At 32.0% G+C, this 13,061-nt stretch overlaps 1 protein-coding gene across 1 annotated transcript; it reads left to right on the top strand.

The window, feature by feature from the left end:
* Positions 1–5,040: 5,040 nt before the first annotated feature.
* On the top strand, positions 5,041–13,061 carry LOC145317391 (ketohexokinase-like). Its single transcript, XM_080158442.1, has 12 exons — positions 5,041–5,093; positions 5,810–5,863; positions 6,590–6,669; positions 7,011–7,103; positions 7,441–7,515; positions 7,824–7,947; positions 8,567–8,663; positions 8,985–9,047; positions 9,251–9,312; positions 11,553–11,623; positions 11,903–11,988; positions 12,875–13,061. Exons 1-12 carry the CDS (start codon positions 5,041–5,043, stop codon positions 12,941–12,943), a joined length of 927 nt encoding a protein of 308 aa, XP_080014568.1. The 3' UTR covers positions 12,944–13,061.

Below are 13,061 nucleotides of genomic sequence, written 5' to 3'. Positions count from 1 at the left end.
TTAAATGCGCCAAGATTTGTGAATAGACAATTATGAACATTATGAACATTTAGTATAAATAAAGTTGGAATTATGAAAAGAAAACTAGGTTGCAGGTTTCGTCGTGTTTTCATAGTAGCTCTAGATAGGATATTTTAGGTTAGGTTAGGTCAGGTAAATGTTAATGATTGCTCTGCAGGGTTAGAACCACCCGCAGGGACTAGAAATAGAAGAAAAGCTACTTTGAAAATACGACGAAACCAGCAACTTTTTATTATTTCCATATAAAAACGAATGTTGCTACACATTGTTTATGAAGAATTTTAGTTCTGATAATTGTAGGAACACTTTTACCTCGAAGTTATTAATACAAAAATGTAGCAACTATGACAACATTTACACTTTACAGTGCGATAAGCCCTACACACACATATTCCTAGTGATAAGAAAGGAAAGGAGTATTTAAACTTAAACAAACACTGTCAACCTTACAGTCAACTGTCGCTGCACCTCGAGACAACTCTGTCTGTGTACAGAGTCACTCTACGCAGGTCCTCTATCCTCATCCCTGTCACGTGATACAGCTGGGCAGAACAGCTGCCATAATGACGGGGTACTTCACCAACTACAAGCAACTCACCATCAGAAATCGAATATGAAATCCATGATTTGAAACTTGCTTACTTCGCTTTTTGTCGGCTGGTTTTCTTGCCGGCCGACGCCAAACAATCTATGAACCTGGAGAACGACGGCAGCTGACCATCTTTGCCGTACCTGGCCGGTTCCGGGGTCTGTGTGCGTAGCAACCTTGCAGACACCCCCGTCACACGGGGTGCCCTGAGGTGTACACAGATCCCACTCTCTGCCTCTGTCATTGGGCCAGGGTTAGGGTTCATAAGTACGTACTTGTGTTCCTGTTTAATGTACCCGCTGATGTACAGAGGTGGTGAGTACAATATCCAATCATCGGATGGACAATGTACATTTTAAAGTAAATCAGCGTGGAAGACGACATAGTTTAATATTTATCTGTGCATTTTCTAAATATTTTTTTTTATTTCGGTATAATGCTTTTGTTATATGTATTTAAAATTTTTGTAGCTTTTTTAACCTTATAAACTTTTGTTTAAATATGTCATTAGAAAACGCAATGTCGATGTAATATTTTTTCATATTTACATAAGAATATTATGGCAGCAATGCCCACTTTTATTTTATGTCATTTAATAAAATTAAGCATTAAAATTAAAGTTGAAAACTATGTTACACAGTTGAAAGTGCAATGGAAATTTAGTTTACCATTTTACTAAGTTTTATTTTGTCTTCAGTTTAATTTACACATCTTTTTTTTTGTGGCAAATTCTTTATCTCTTATATGACATTTATTTAAATAATTTCACAAAATAACCTTTTAATCTATTAAAAGTAAAATTATTGATTAGCAAATTATCATTATTATATTTAAGTTTCTATCATTTTAAACATATTTAACTCAAATTTCATCTATCATATAGATCTATGTAGTACAGTTGAATTTAATTGTGTTTTAGAGGGAATCTTTATATAAGTTATTTGGATTAAACTTAAGACTATAATTGCTGTATTCAGACAAAGTTTTAAAAGACCAATCCGCAGTCGGCTGCCGCCAGAAAGTCAATCATCCAGACCTTTTCTTTATCTTCACATATTTTCCATATGCTTAGCTGTCCTAAATAAGCCCTCAAACATTAAATTTATGCATAGCAAATTTGTTGTGCAAAATATGCATATTTTAAATATTTGTAAAAAAAAACGTTTTGATCCAAAACTTTGATGTGCATTCACATCTGCTTCCACTTTATTTAGAGAGGGAGAGGGAGAAGACATTAGACTGTAAATAATAATACAGGTACCCAAAGCCTTATAAATACGTCCGTTCGCTTAAAAACTTTAGGTTTCTTTATTTTTTTTATAGGATGGTTGATTTTGTTTATTATAATTCTAAATACACATTATCGTCATTTTCTCATTTTCCTTAAGATTCAGCCTTTTTTATACGCTATGAACGCTATGTGAATGCGATTATGTGCGGGAGTGAATGCACAGTAAGAGTTTGATGGTTTTGCATCAAAATATACTTATCTGTCCTCTTAGGTATAGATATACGAGGTACGTTGTGTTCATAGTTAGCACAGCAATTTGCTATCTCATATAAAGTTTTTTTTCTAGTAGAGAAGCTACTCTATAAGAGGAGAACGCCTAAAATTGCCTTTTATCATCTTCAATGTAAGATGCATTTAGCAATCTGCATTTTTTATACGTGTTTTTTTGATTCGTTAAGCTTCGCTCTTTTAGATCTATATCCTAGTCATAGACTTTTTCCTTAAGATCCTAGTTCAGACTTACATTGGAAATTAAAGTTAAATATAACAAAATGTGAAGCACCATATTTAGCTAAGTCAGGGAGTCTAAGGAAAAGACAATAGACTATAAATTGTTTTTTACCCCCAATTATGTTGAACATGTAGATTGAAATTAATGGTGAAAAGGTTTTTACAACGTTAGTTTGTATAGATAGATAAAGATGATATTAATAAACCCTTTCTTAATCCATAGAATACCAGAACGATTGTATTAAACTGTCACCTCCCTGTCTGAGCTAAGGGGAGTAAAAACTAGTATTTTATCACGCAAACAGTTAATATATAAAGCTTAGACTTCCATACTCTGTTTGAGAAATACCTATAACAAAAGAGTGTTTTTAAAGATAACACTTTCTTGCACCCTATAATTTAAAAAGAAATAGAGGCTTAAAAATTGGGGTATTGCAGGTCTACATGGGGCAGTTTTTCAGAAGCGGTGTATATCCTGCAGGCTTCCTTTAACCACACTAATTTCAGTGCAATATGCAGCTTGTTTAAAAAATCGGACTTGTATGTAAACACAATTTGATTGATTAATTTTTTTTTATAACTTTGGATATTATAATTCTTGTTTTTGTTGTTGAGCTATTAATGATTAAAACATGTGTAGTTTGTTTTGATTTTATATAGTGATAATGTGTATATTGTGATTATAAACAAGGATAATTACGTCCAATAGTGGTGAAATGCAGGGATTTAATGGGATAAGACAATGGCCGATAAATTGATGTACATCCCGAATGATGTTACACACAATTACCCCTTCTGTAGATTCAAATTAGTAGTTGAAACGTTTGAATACGGTGAAATGTAAGTATATTCAATTCATAAAACATCCATTATTTATTTATTCATTGATTAGGAAATTCATTTTTTATTAAATTCTATATACTTTGAACATTATTTTAGCTGTTATTCTATATTCATTACTAGCCTCTACGCCCCCTAGAGGCCTCTAGGGGCACTTGAGAAAGAGGGAGTTTAATCACAAAACCCATATTTTTATTTTAGATTTTTTTTAAAGTAAAAAAGTTTTTTTGGGGTGTGGGAGGGGGAGGTCGCCATTTTTTATTTCATATGAAAATTACTTTTCATTTTATTTGTCTGTGGGAAGGTTTTTTTCTGGGGGCGATTTCTTTGGAAGGGGATGGTACCCTCCTACAAAATAGTTGTAAACCTTCCATGAACCTTTGAGAAGCAACCCTGTTAAGGGGAACCCGATGGGTTCATCGGTTAGCGAGATTCTTTCGATACAGACAAACAAACAAACAAACACCCTTTTACTTTATTTTAAGGATTGCCTCTTTGAATGACCGTCTGATTTGTTGTTTTCGTATTTATGTATGTTATCGTTCTTGTTTATTTGTACTTTGAAACATACCAGTTAAAATTTATCAGTCCTTTTTTCGTATCAATGACAAGCACTTTTAAACACTGCAAAAAAATATCATAGAACTATTTTGAAAATTTAATTAATGAATTAGAATTTGCATTAATTTGGAATTAAGATTGAAGTGTGTTTTGCAATAAACTAAATTGCTATCAGTTAATAATATATATTAAAACCGACCAGTAAAAGGTCTACAAGTAATCAATGCCCGAAAATACATCGATGGGGCGTAGCTCGAATAAACGCGCGTAAAATCAGACGATTTCAAGATGATGAAAAATGGATCGTTCTCAATCTTACTGTCGATAAAATGTAAACGTTTTTGCAAATATCTTTTATAAATTTTTAACGTTTTGTTTTCTTTGACCCTTCGTTATTTATTGTTTCAAATTAAGATCGCACGGATAGCAACCTGTCCCCAAGAGAAAGTGTATTTAAAATGAAAACTAATTAGTTTTTACATTTTTTGTTGACCGATATATTGTATATATATATAGTTACATAATTTTATAATATTATATGGTTTTTTTTTTGGGGGGGGGGGTGTAGTGAAAGTTGTTACTTTAAGTTGGGTTAGGTTAGATAGTAATGGGTAGAGGGTGTCCCCGAAAGAGGAAATAGGATTCTTGAGTTATATCAATAAGGTTTTAATTAGATAGGACTGTATTTAGTTTCTGACACACAAACCGTGTTCTTTAAAGATTTAATTCTTTCTCTTAAGTCTCTAATTATGTAACGGGATTTCTATAATGATTGCTGATAACTTTATCGATCTTCTGTCAATTATATATGGGAGAATTTTCAGTCCATAAGATATTTATATGAATTACTCGGATGTTATATGATATAGGCTTTTAAAACTTTGTGTCAATTTCCTCTTGACAATATAAAACAGTGGCGTGCAGAGGGTTTTGATACCTACGTTAAACCAAAATCGAGGGGCGTGTGAACTTTAGGGGGTGTATTTCAGACAACAAGAAGGTTGTATTTTTAGTGTTAGAGGGGTTAATACAACCGCTTAGATGTAATTGTACACACACCCATTCGTTCAAAGTCAAGTATATGTCTCTGGATAGGGAAATTTTTTTAACACCCCTTTCTGTATGCCCCTATCATAAAACCAAGACATTATAACGTTAAAATGTCAACACCATAAAATAAATTTATTGTTAACCTGTATTATTTATAACTTCTTTTCAATTTTATATCTTTTTTCAATTTTTAAAATCCATCTGTAATCTTTGAATATTTGTCTTCCTTGTTAGAAAAATGTCGATTTTATGCTGCGGTTTGGTCTGTCTTGATCAAGTTACAGTTGTCAGGTAAAAAATTAACATTTATATTACACTAGGCGTAGCAACATTGATAGGTATATGTAGCCAAGAATTATTAAATTCATAATAGCGAAATCAATAAATCATTGTCACATAACTCCACAAAACCTAGGTCTTTATAAAAAGGACTAAAAATTCCCTTCATAAAAAATCAAAGAAACTTTTTATACACAGTAGTATCTAAGCCAAAAAAAGTAAACACAATTATATGTATATATAGGCTAGGTTAAGTTAGGTTTATGAAAGATTGTTGTATTGTGGTTATGCTTCGTTGGTAGAAGGCCCCATTAAGGGTTGGAAAAGAAACAAGGAGATCATAAATAACGCATTGTGCCTAACCGTGTTAGGAATCAAACTTGCAAACTTGCACATACGGTTGCACGGACAGACCAATCCGATGTATAGAAAAGTTTCGCTTTCAATAATCAATTTAATAATAAAATTAGTGAATATCCATTGGAAGATTCTATTCAACGTAGTGTCAACCAATACAAAACTAGGAAAGTTTATCAACATTTATCTTAAAGCATGAACGATTATGTTCTATTTGAAGATTCCCTGATGAGAACTTAATCGGTTCAGTAGTTTTTAAGGTCTTAAGCTTCAGACAAAATCCCTTACTACTTTATATTTCAACAATAACTTAGTTATAACTATGCTATGTTAGCTATACTACTTTTGGTTAAAGTTTATCTTGTTTGAAGGAAATATCCTTTGGAAGATACAGATCAAAGAAGTATTAATCAATACAAAACAAGGAATATTTTTACCACTAGCGGCTACGCCCCTAGAGGCCTCTAGTGGCACTTTAAATGTTTGGTGTTAAAAAAAATAATACGATACCTTGCAATGTTGCGAAGGAGTCCCTGTCAAATTTCTACGATACTTTGTAATGTTATGTAGAAGTCTCTATTCGAGAAGAAAAAATTTCGATATATTGTGATTTCTCTTGGGAGGGTGGTGGTACCCTCCCCAACAATAGGTATAAACCTTCCTTCCTATGAGACGCTACCCTGTTAAGGAGAACCCGATCAGTTCAGCGATTAGCGAGATCCTTCGGTACAAACATACACACAAACACAGAGACAAACACACAAACATCCTGTTATTTTATTATAAGGATTGTTGCTTTAAAAGCGAGGCTACTCTAAAAGTATTAGTGGTAAAAGGCGAAATTTTTTTAATGCAATTTCCCCCAACAAATCTATATCCAAAGAATTACAATTATTTATGACTGATTAATTGTTTGGATAAAATTTTCGTACAAAAATATGCACACAAACTGACCAATACTGTCGGATTGTTCCAACACTGAAATCCTATTAGGTAATCTAGACATTCTAAATATTAAGCTCTAACATAGGTCAAAGAAAGCATTAATTTTACATATTTTTTATTAGAAAGGTTTCTAAAAAATCATTAAGCAAAATCATAAAAAAATCCTAGGCTAAAAAGACTTATGGATAAATGTTGATAAATGAAAGAGGTGGGAATGCTAGTAATAGCTGTACAGTTTTAGCCACTCTGGGAATGAAGCCGACATTCTTTGGTACCCTTGCTTATGGTAGGTGTTTTTTGGTATAGCTGTGCTATATTGTTGTGAAATAAATTGTCCTTACTTTAGTTTTGTCGACGCTTATGCTTAATTTTCACAAATGTAATTTAGGCGATGGTTTTATACATATTAAAATAAAGTGTGGCACTTGAAAAATATTTATGTTGAAAAAACTTGTTTATATAAATGAATCAAATTTAATCTAAAAATACTTCATATTATATCTGATTGTCTTATGAATCAGCCTCTAGCTTTGCTTATTTTAATTATTTCAAAAATATATATCCTAGCATCAACCAAAACTATAATAAACCTGACCTAGCTCTATCAAATTCATGTATTTTTCCAAGATGCAGAAAACCTGAGTCCTGAAACCAGATATGTGCTGGACAGCTTTCAAAAGGCTGGAGTTACAGTTCATCCTGATTGTCCAAAATTTCCAGGTTATATTTTTTTCTGGGATAAGACAATGGACGATAAATTGATGTAAACTTCTAAAATTTATACTGTTATTCCTCAAGGATCTAAAGGGATAAGGCAATAGCCGTTAAATTAATGTACACACTCAATGATGATACACATAATTGCCCTTTCTGTAGTTTAAAATTAGTGATTGAATATTTTTAACACACAACATAATAAATCAAAAATTCCCCAAAGTTGGTAAGTCAACGAATAAGAAAACGTTATTTCAAAACCTTGTGGACAACAGCCCATTTCCCCTCTCACGTGCTCACCTTCGTTGACTTAAAAATTTTGTTAATCTTATGTTGTTTCTAGGACATATTTGCCCAAACTCCGTAATTCTTCTGAACGAACAAAACGGGTCTCGTACCATTGTACACACTAACCTAGGTAAAAAAATGTTAGGGCTTGGCAGCGGCGCCTTAGCCACCTATTTCCTCGTGGAAATCAATTTTTTACAATGTCAAAAAGCAATTGGAACTCCAAACATGACCAAAATATGGCAATCCATCTAATTTCTAATGTAATATCTCTAAATGAAAAATTTTCTTTACTTAGTTCTGCTTGTTAGTCTTATTTTATGTGTTTGATAAATCATTTCTTGCCACCTACATTAGGACTATAAGTCAAAAATTATCTTTGAAGTTATACGCCAGGTCAATAAGCACTGGTTCACTCTCCATATATTATATGTCCAGGTTTGCCAGAACTGTTGCTGGAGGACTTTACCAAGCTGGACCTTGCAGGTTTTACCTGGATCCATTTTGAAGGAAGAAATAATACAGAGCTTCTCAAAATTTTACAACATCTTCAATCATTACCGTAAGATCTTTTACAAATAAACCTTGCATACACCCTTACCTCATACGGGCGATGCTGCTGTTCATGACACTCTAACGTCAGTTCCAACAACCCAGGATAACTAAGGGAAGCCAAATCTCTCCTTTTCGTCCAAACACCTGACTTATAATTTTATTAGGTTAAGTAAAACCCATCAGGCAACCATTTCTTTGACTGCACGACATTTGTCTGAGAAGTCCTAACTGTGCATGGTAATGAGTTGCGCCTGTTTTGGACCAAGGCATTTCCCCTACTCGAACTATTTATGTCGCGCACCTCACAAAGCACCAATGTGAACCATTTCTAACGTCTTTAATAATGACGCGGTGTCGGGCCGAGATTCGAACCTATCGTCTCCCCGACGACGAGCGGATGCGCTAAGGTCGTGAATTAGCACACACCCTTAGAGTGAAAATTTTTGTACAGAGAAAAGAAAAAAGGTTTAAAAATCACTAAACCTGTTAAGAAGTATAATTATCAGCTAATTTATCTTTATAATACAATAGATATTTATGGCTAAGTATTATTACTTAAAATTTACATTCATATATTTAAAGTCAATATTATAATCCTTGTTTATTAATTATCTTCTATATTTCAGTGAAGAAAATCGGATAAAATTTTCTGTGGAAGTGGAAAAAGTTGGTAGAAATCACGAAGAGTTTATTCCTTATGCAGATCTCGTCCTTGTTTCTAAGGTACGACTTCGCACCCAGCTGCCAGAGTAATTATATCGTTTAGATGTTAAGATTGACATTACCAGTTCCCTCCTCCCTAAAAAGTAAAATATTTGATATAAACAGGTTATTTTTTATTTGCCCAACTAAATATGGAATTTTCTTACATATTCTACCGAAAGTTCCTTCGAATAGCATAGCAAAAAAACAATACTTCTCTAAAAATCGCAGAATAATAAGACATTCATTCTCTAAGTGAGTGAGACAGACAATCTTCCTGACACTACTACGTTACAATATTGTTCACTTGTATGAATATTTATGTCCTTGTTATTTTTATAGGATATAGCCAAAAGTCATGGTTGTTCTAATAAAGAAGATGCTATCAAAAACTTTTATCATAAGGTAAATTTATTTTAGTAGCGTAGCTAGTTTATTATATACTATCACTGCCCGTCTGAATTTACATCATTCAAAGAGTCATGGCTCCTTTTTACTATAATCTTTTTACTATAAAGTCAATTATCAAGATATATTTTTTACAAAAAAAATGATTGGTATTCTTAGCTTCGCTTCTATAAAATTTGTTATCCTTGTTTTCTTTTAAGGTAAAGCTGGGTTGCAGACTTATCGTGGCCTGGGGGGAGGACGGAGCCGCAGGGACGATAAGGTATGTTTCACCTACATAAGTATAATATTCCCTTAGTAAAACTCTTGTTAACTATCCCTTCTCTAACTTTCAATCACTCAACTCAGAGAGGGAGGGGACATTGGGAGTTTGTTATACTAGTCTCCAAAGTTTTCTCAACTTAACAACTTTGGGGACCTTTATTGAATTTTCAATTGATGGCACATTAAGTTGAGTATCCAAACGTTTCAAACACTAATTAGAATCTACAGATGGTGTAGTTTTGTGTATTATCATTGGGTATGAACATAAATTTATCAACAATTGTCTTATCCCTTATGTTGCGGTTAAAATTGATATTGGGAAAATTTTGATGTTTTGAATTTAAAAAAATTTTTTTTTATTAAAATGTGCATCTACTTTCTAGATAAGCTTTTTCGTCATCTTTTAGGCTGTTCTTAATTTGATTTTTTAGATGTTTACTACTTATGGCGGTTGTTATCCTTGTTTGAAAAAAGTAGAAAAGATAAAAAAAAGTAAAATTTTAAATTTTGCTAGTTATGATAAAATTTTAAGACAGGGAAGAAACAGAGAAATCAATCATTTTCAATCACGAAATATCTTAAAACAAAGATAAAAAAATTCAAAAGTTATTACAGCATGAAATTTTTTTTTTCATCTGACAAAAAAACTTTATTGAAATAAATGATAAATAATTTTTAAGTTAGGTTACAAACGAGTTTCTAGAACCCTGTTCGGATAGAACAACGCAATTGTTAGATAAAATATTGAGAGAAGCTTTTCTTTAGAATAGCTATTTCTCGCATCGTATTATAAACGGCTTTCCGCGGATATAGAATGTACAATTATAAGATTGAAACTAATTTTTTTAGCCCCGAGGTGCCGAAGGCACCGGCTAAAAAAACTGGTTTTAATCTTATGATTGTACATTTCTATATTCGTAGAAAACTGGATATAATACGATGCTAGACATAGTTTTTTCGTATGGATGAGAACCGGTTCCTATCCACCGGATTCGAATGAATACGAGAAAAAAAATTACTTAAAAACCTTTTTATCTAGAAAAGTTTGATTTTGTTATCTAAATAATGTAAGGTGAGTAATTTGACATCTTGTTACTTTTATTTCATTTGATGATGACCATTACAAAGCTGTAAATATTTGTACATTTTCTGTCACCACAACATTAAGTAATTTGATAAAATGTTTCTTCTAATTTCATATACTAATGACCAAGACAAAGTTATAAAGCTCTGTAGATTTTTCTATAATTTTAAATAGTATTTGGTAACAGAGTTTTCTAGAATTAGATCTTGAAGGTCATATGAATGAACCTACATCAAACATACTTGTATTGTATATCAAATAAGATACAAAAATAGCCGAAGGGTACACAAAAAGACCAATCATTAATTGCCTCTACTTGGTCATTAATGTAATTTGTTCAATCAAAGCTCAAATTTAGAAGTTAATAAACTTCTCTCAAATTTCCTGTAATGGTTTTTTGAAAAAAAACTATTTTCCAGTATAACTTCGAAACCGATTAATACCACAAAATCATTTATTGCATCGTATTAAAGACAATATTCCATGAATATTAAAATAGAAATGATAAAAGCAATACCAGTTTTGCTATACCAGGCCTTCGTTTTAATTTTATAATTTTTCATTTTAATCTCCGTGGAAAACTGTCTATAATACGATGAGATAAATAACTATTACTCACGTACCAGTTTGAGCTTTTTTGGTGCTGAAAAATCAATAACTGTCAAAACATAATTATTTTGTACAATATAGAAATGTTAAAGAAATATAGTTTTATTTTTATCCTTTTTTTCATTTTTTTTCCTCTTGTCCATTAAAAAACTTTTCCTCACATTTTAATAGTGATTATCATTCTAGAAGATCTACATATATAATACATAGTATATTTAACAAACAGCTACACCACTTGCATCTAGTGCCTCTATATTCAGAGAGGCTAGAAAAATAGCTTAAACTTTTCTGAGACTTTAATCTAAAAATTTAAATACCATACCAGGACCTATGTCATGCTTTCCTATTCGGAGGTGAATTCTTTAAAAAATATTGCCTCACTATAATTTTAGTGAGGCTAAATTATCCCCTCTAAACGTTTAGCGAGCCTCACTGATTTTAGTGAGGCAAAAGTTTTTTAAGAATTCACCTCGGTTTATTTGTTCATTAACCTAAGCTATAAACAAACAAAAAACTTGCTCTTTTATATAATAGGATATGTTTAGAACTGATGAAGAAGCTGTGGTCTTGAGTAGTCCTGCCTTCCCTCCAACTTCCGGAGTTGTGGATACTATAGGTATCTTTAAGGGTTGAAGTGACTCGATGGTTTTCTGCAAGTATTTGACAACAATGTCAAACTGTTAAAGAGAGTATTTTGTTTGTCACAATTATGGATGTAACATATTTCATCTAAAATTGTTTTATCCTTTAAGGCCCCTAAGATTATGTATCAGGATGTTTTTATGTGTGAGTATGTCTATTTGCTACTAAATATAGTCTATATTGGTCTACTTGCATTGTTCATATAATAAAGACTAACATTTAATTTAGTGGAACTAAACTATTTGTTTTACAGGTGCTGGTGATACATTTAATGCTGCAATGATTGCCTGCACATGTTTGAATATTCCTCTGCAACAATCTCTGACAACAGCGTGTAAGGTACAAAAATTACAGAATTATTTGCGATACTATCTAGGTTCTATAAGTTTAAAGGGATCCAGGATACCCTTGTTTAATCTGTTTTGGGAAAAGTAGACAGATCCATAGTTACCCGGCAGAAATGATTAGAATTTAGGTTGTTTATTGTTATAGTCTGGAACCCCTGGAACCTTGCAGACATTAAAAACATCGAAGCTGTCCAAATCAAAGCAGTTAAAATGGTCTCTGAGCTGAAATCACAAGATTACCACGAACGTTAAAAAGAGCTTGATTTATGGACTCTTAAAAAAAGGAGAAATTTTGCTGATCTTGTCCAGTGCTACAAAATTCTTCATAACATTGGAAATGTTAAATGTGGACTTAAAACTGTAAATGTTGCACAAAACAGAGTCACAACAAGACAAACCTCTGATATTCTCAACCTAAAGAAAGGAAGGGATAATTCTGACATCAGACTAAACTTCTTTTCCTTCAGAATTGTCGACACTTGGAATAGTTTACCAAGTGATATCAAACATCTGTGGCTAGCTTTAGTAAATTCGATCAAAACTGAAAAAATACATGAACTAGCAAAAGATAACAAGATTATCAGTACCAACATCTTCAACTCGTTACACCAGTATAAATGAAGATTAGCAAGACAAGTATCAAGTATAGTAATTTTAATTGTACAACCTGTTTATATAGTCTAAATATGTACTACAAACAATTTAAAATTTCTGACAACTGTTTGTAATGTCATAAAAAGTATATTTATTGTACTTACGGTAAACTTTATGAAGAAAATATACAAATTCCTTTTCTGAATTTACAGTATACTAATATATTTCAATGTTCTACTTCTTTTGCCATCTAGCGGAATAATGTTAAACTATTATTATTTTAGGTTGCTGGCAAGAAGGTGGGTATACAGGGCTTTTCAAATCTTGGAAACATACAAGAATTTCTGCAATAATTGATGATCAAATTAATCATGTTTTTATGAACATGAAGAAAATTATATTATTATAAATTTTTTAAATGTAGAAAAAAATTATTGTCATGACATAGAAACAATAAATATTTAAGACCTA

This window comes from Acartia tonsa, chromosome 4 (genome assembly GCF_053477335.1).
Source record: "Acartia tonsa isolate MP-2025a chromosome 4, ASM5347733v1, whole genome shotgun sequence".
In the NCBI taxonomy this organism is placed as follows: Eukaryota; Metazoa; Arthropoda; class Copepoda; order Calanoida; family Acartiidae; genus Acartia; species Acartia tonsa.
The sequence above is the reverse complement of the archived record's forward strand: the minus strand, read 5'-3'. Positions and strand labels throughout refer to the sequence as shown.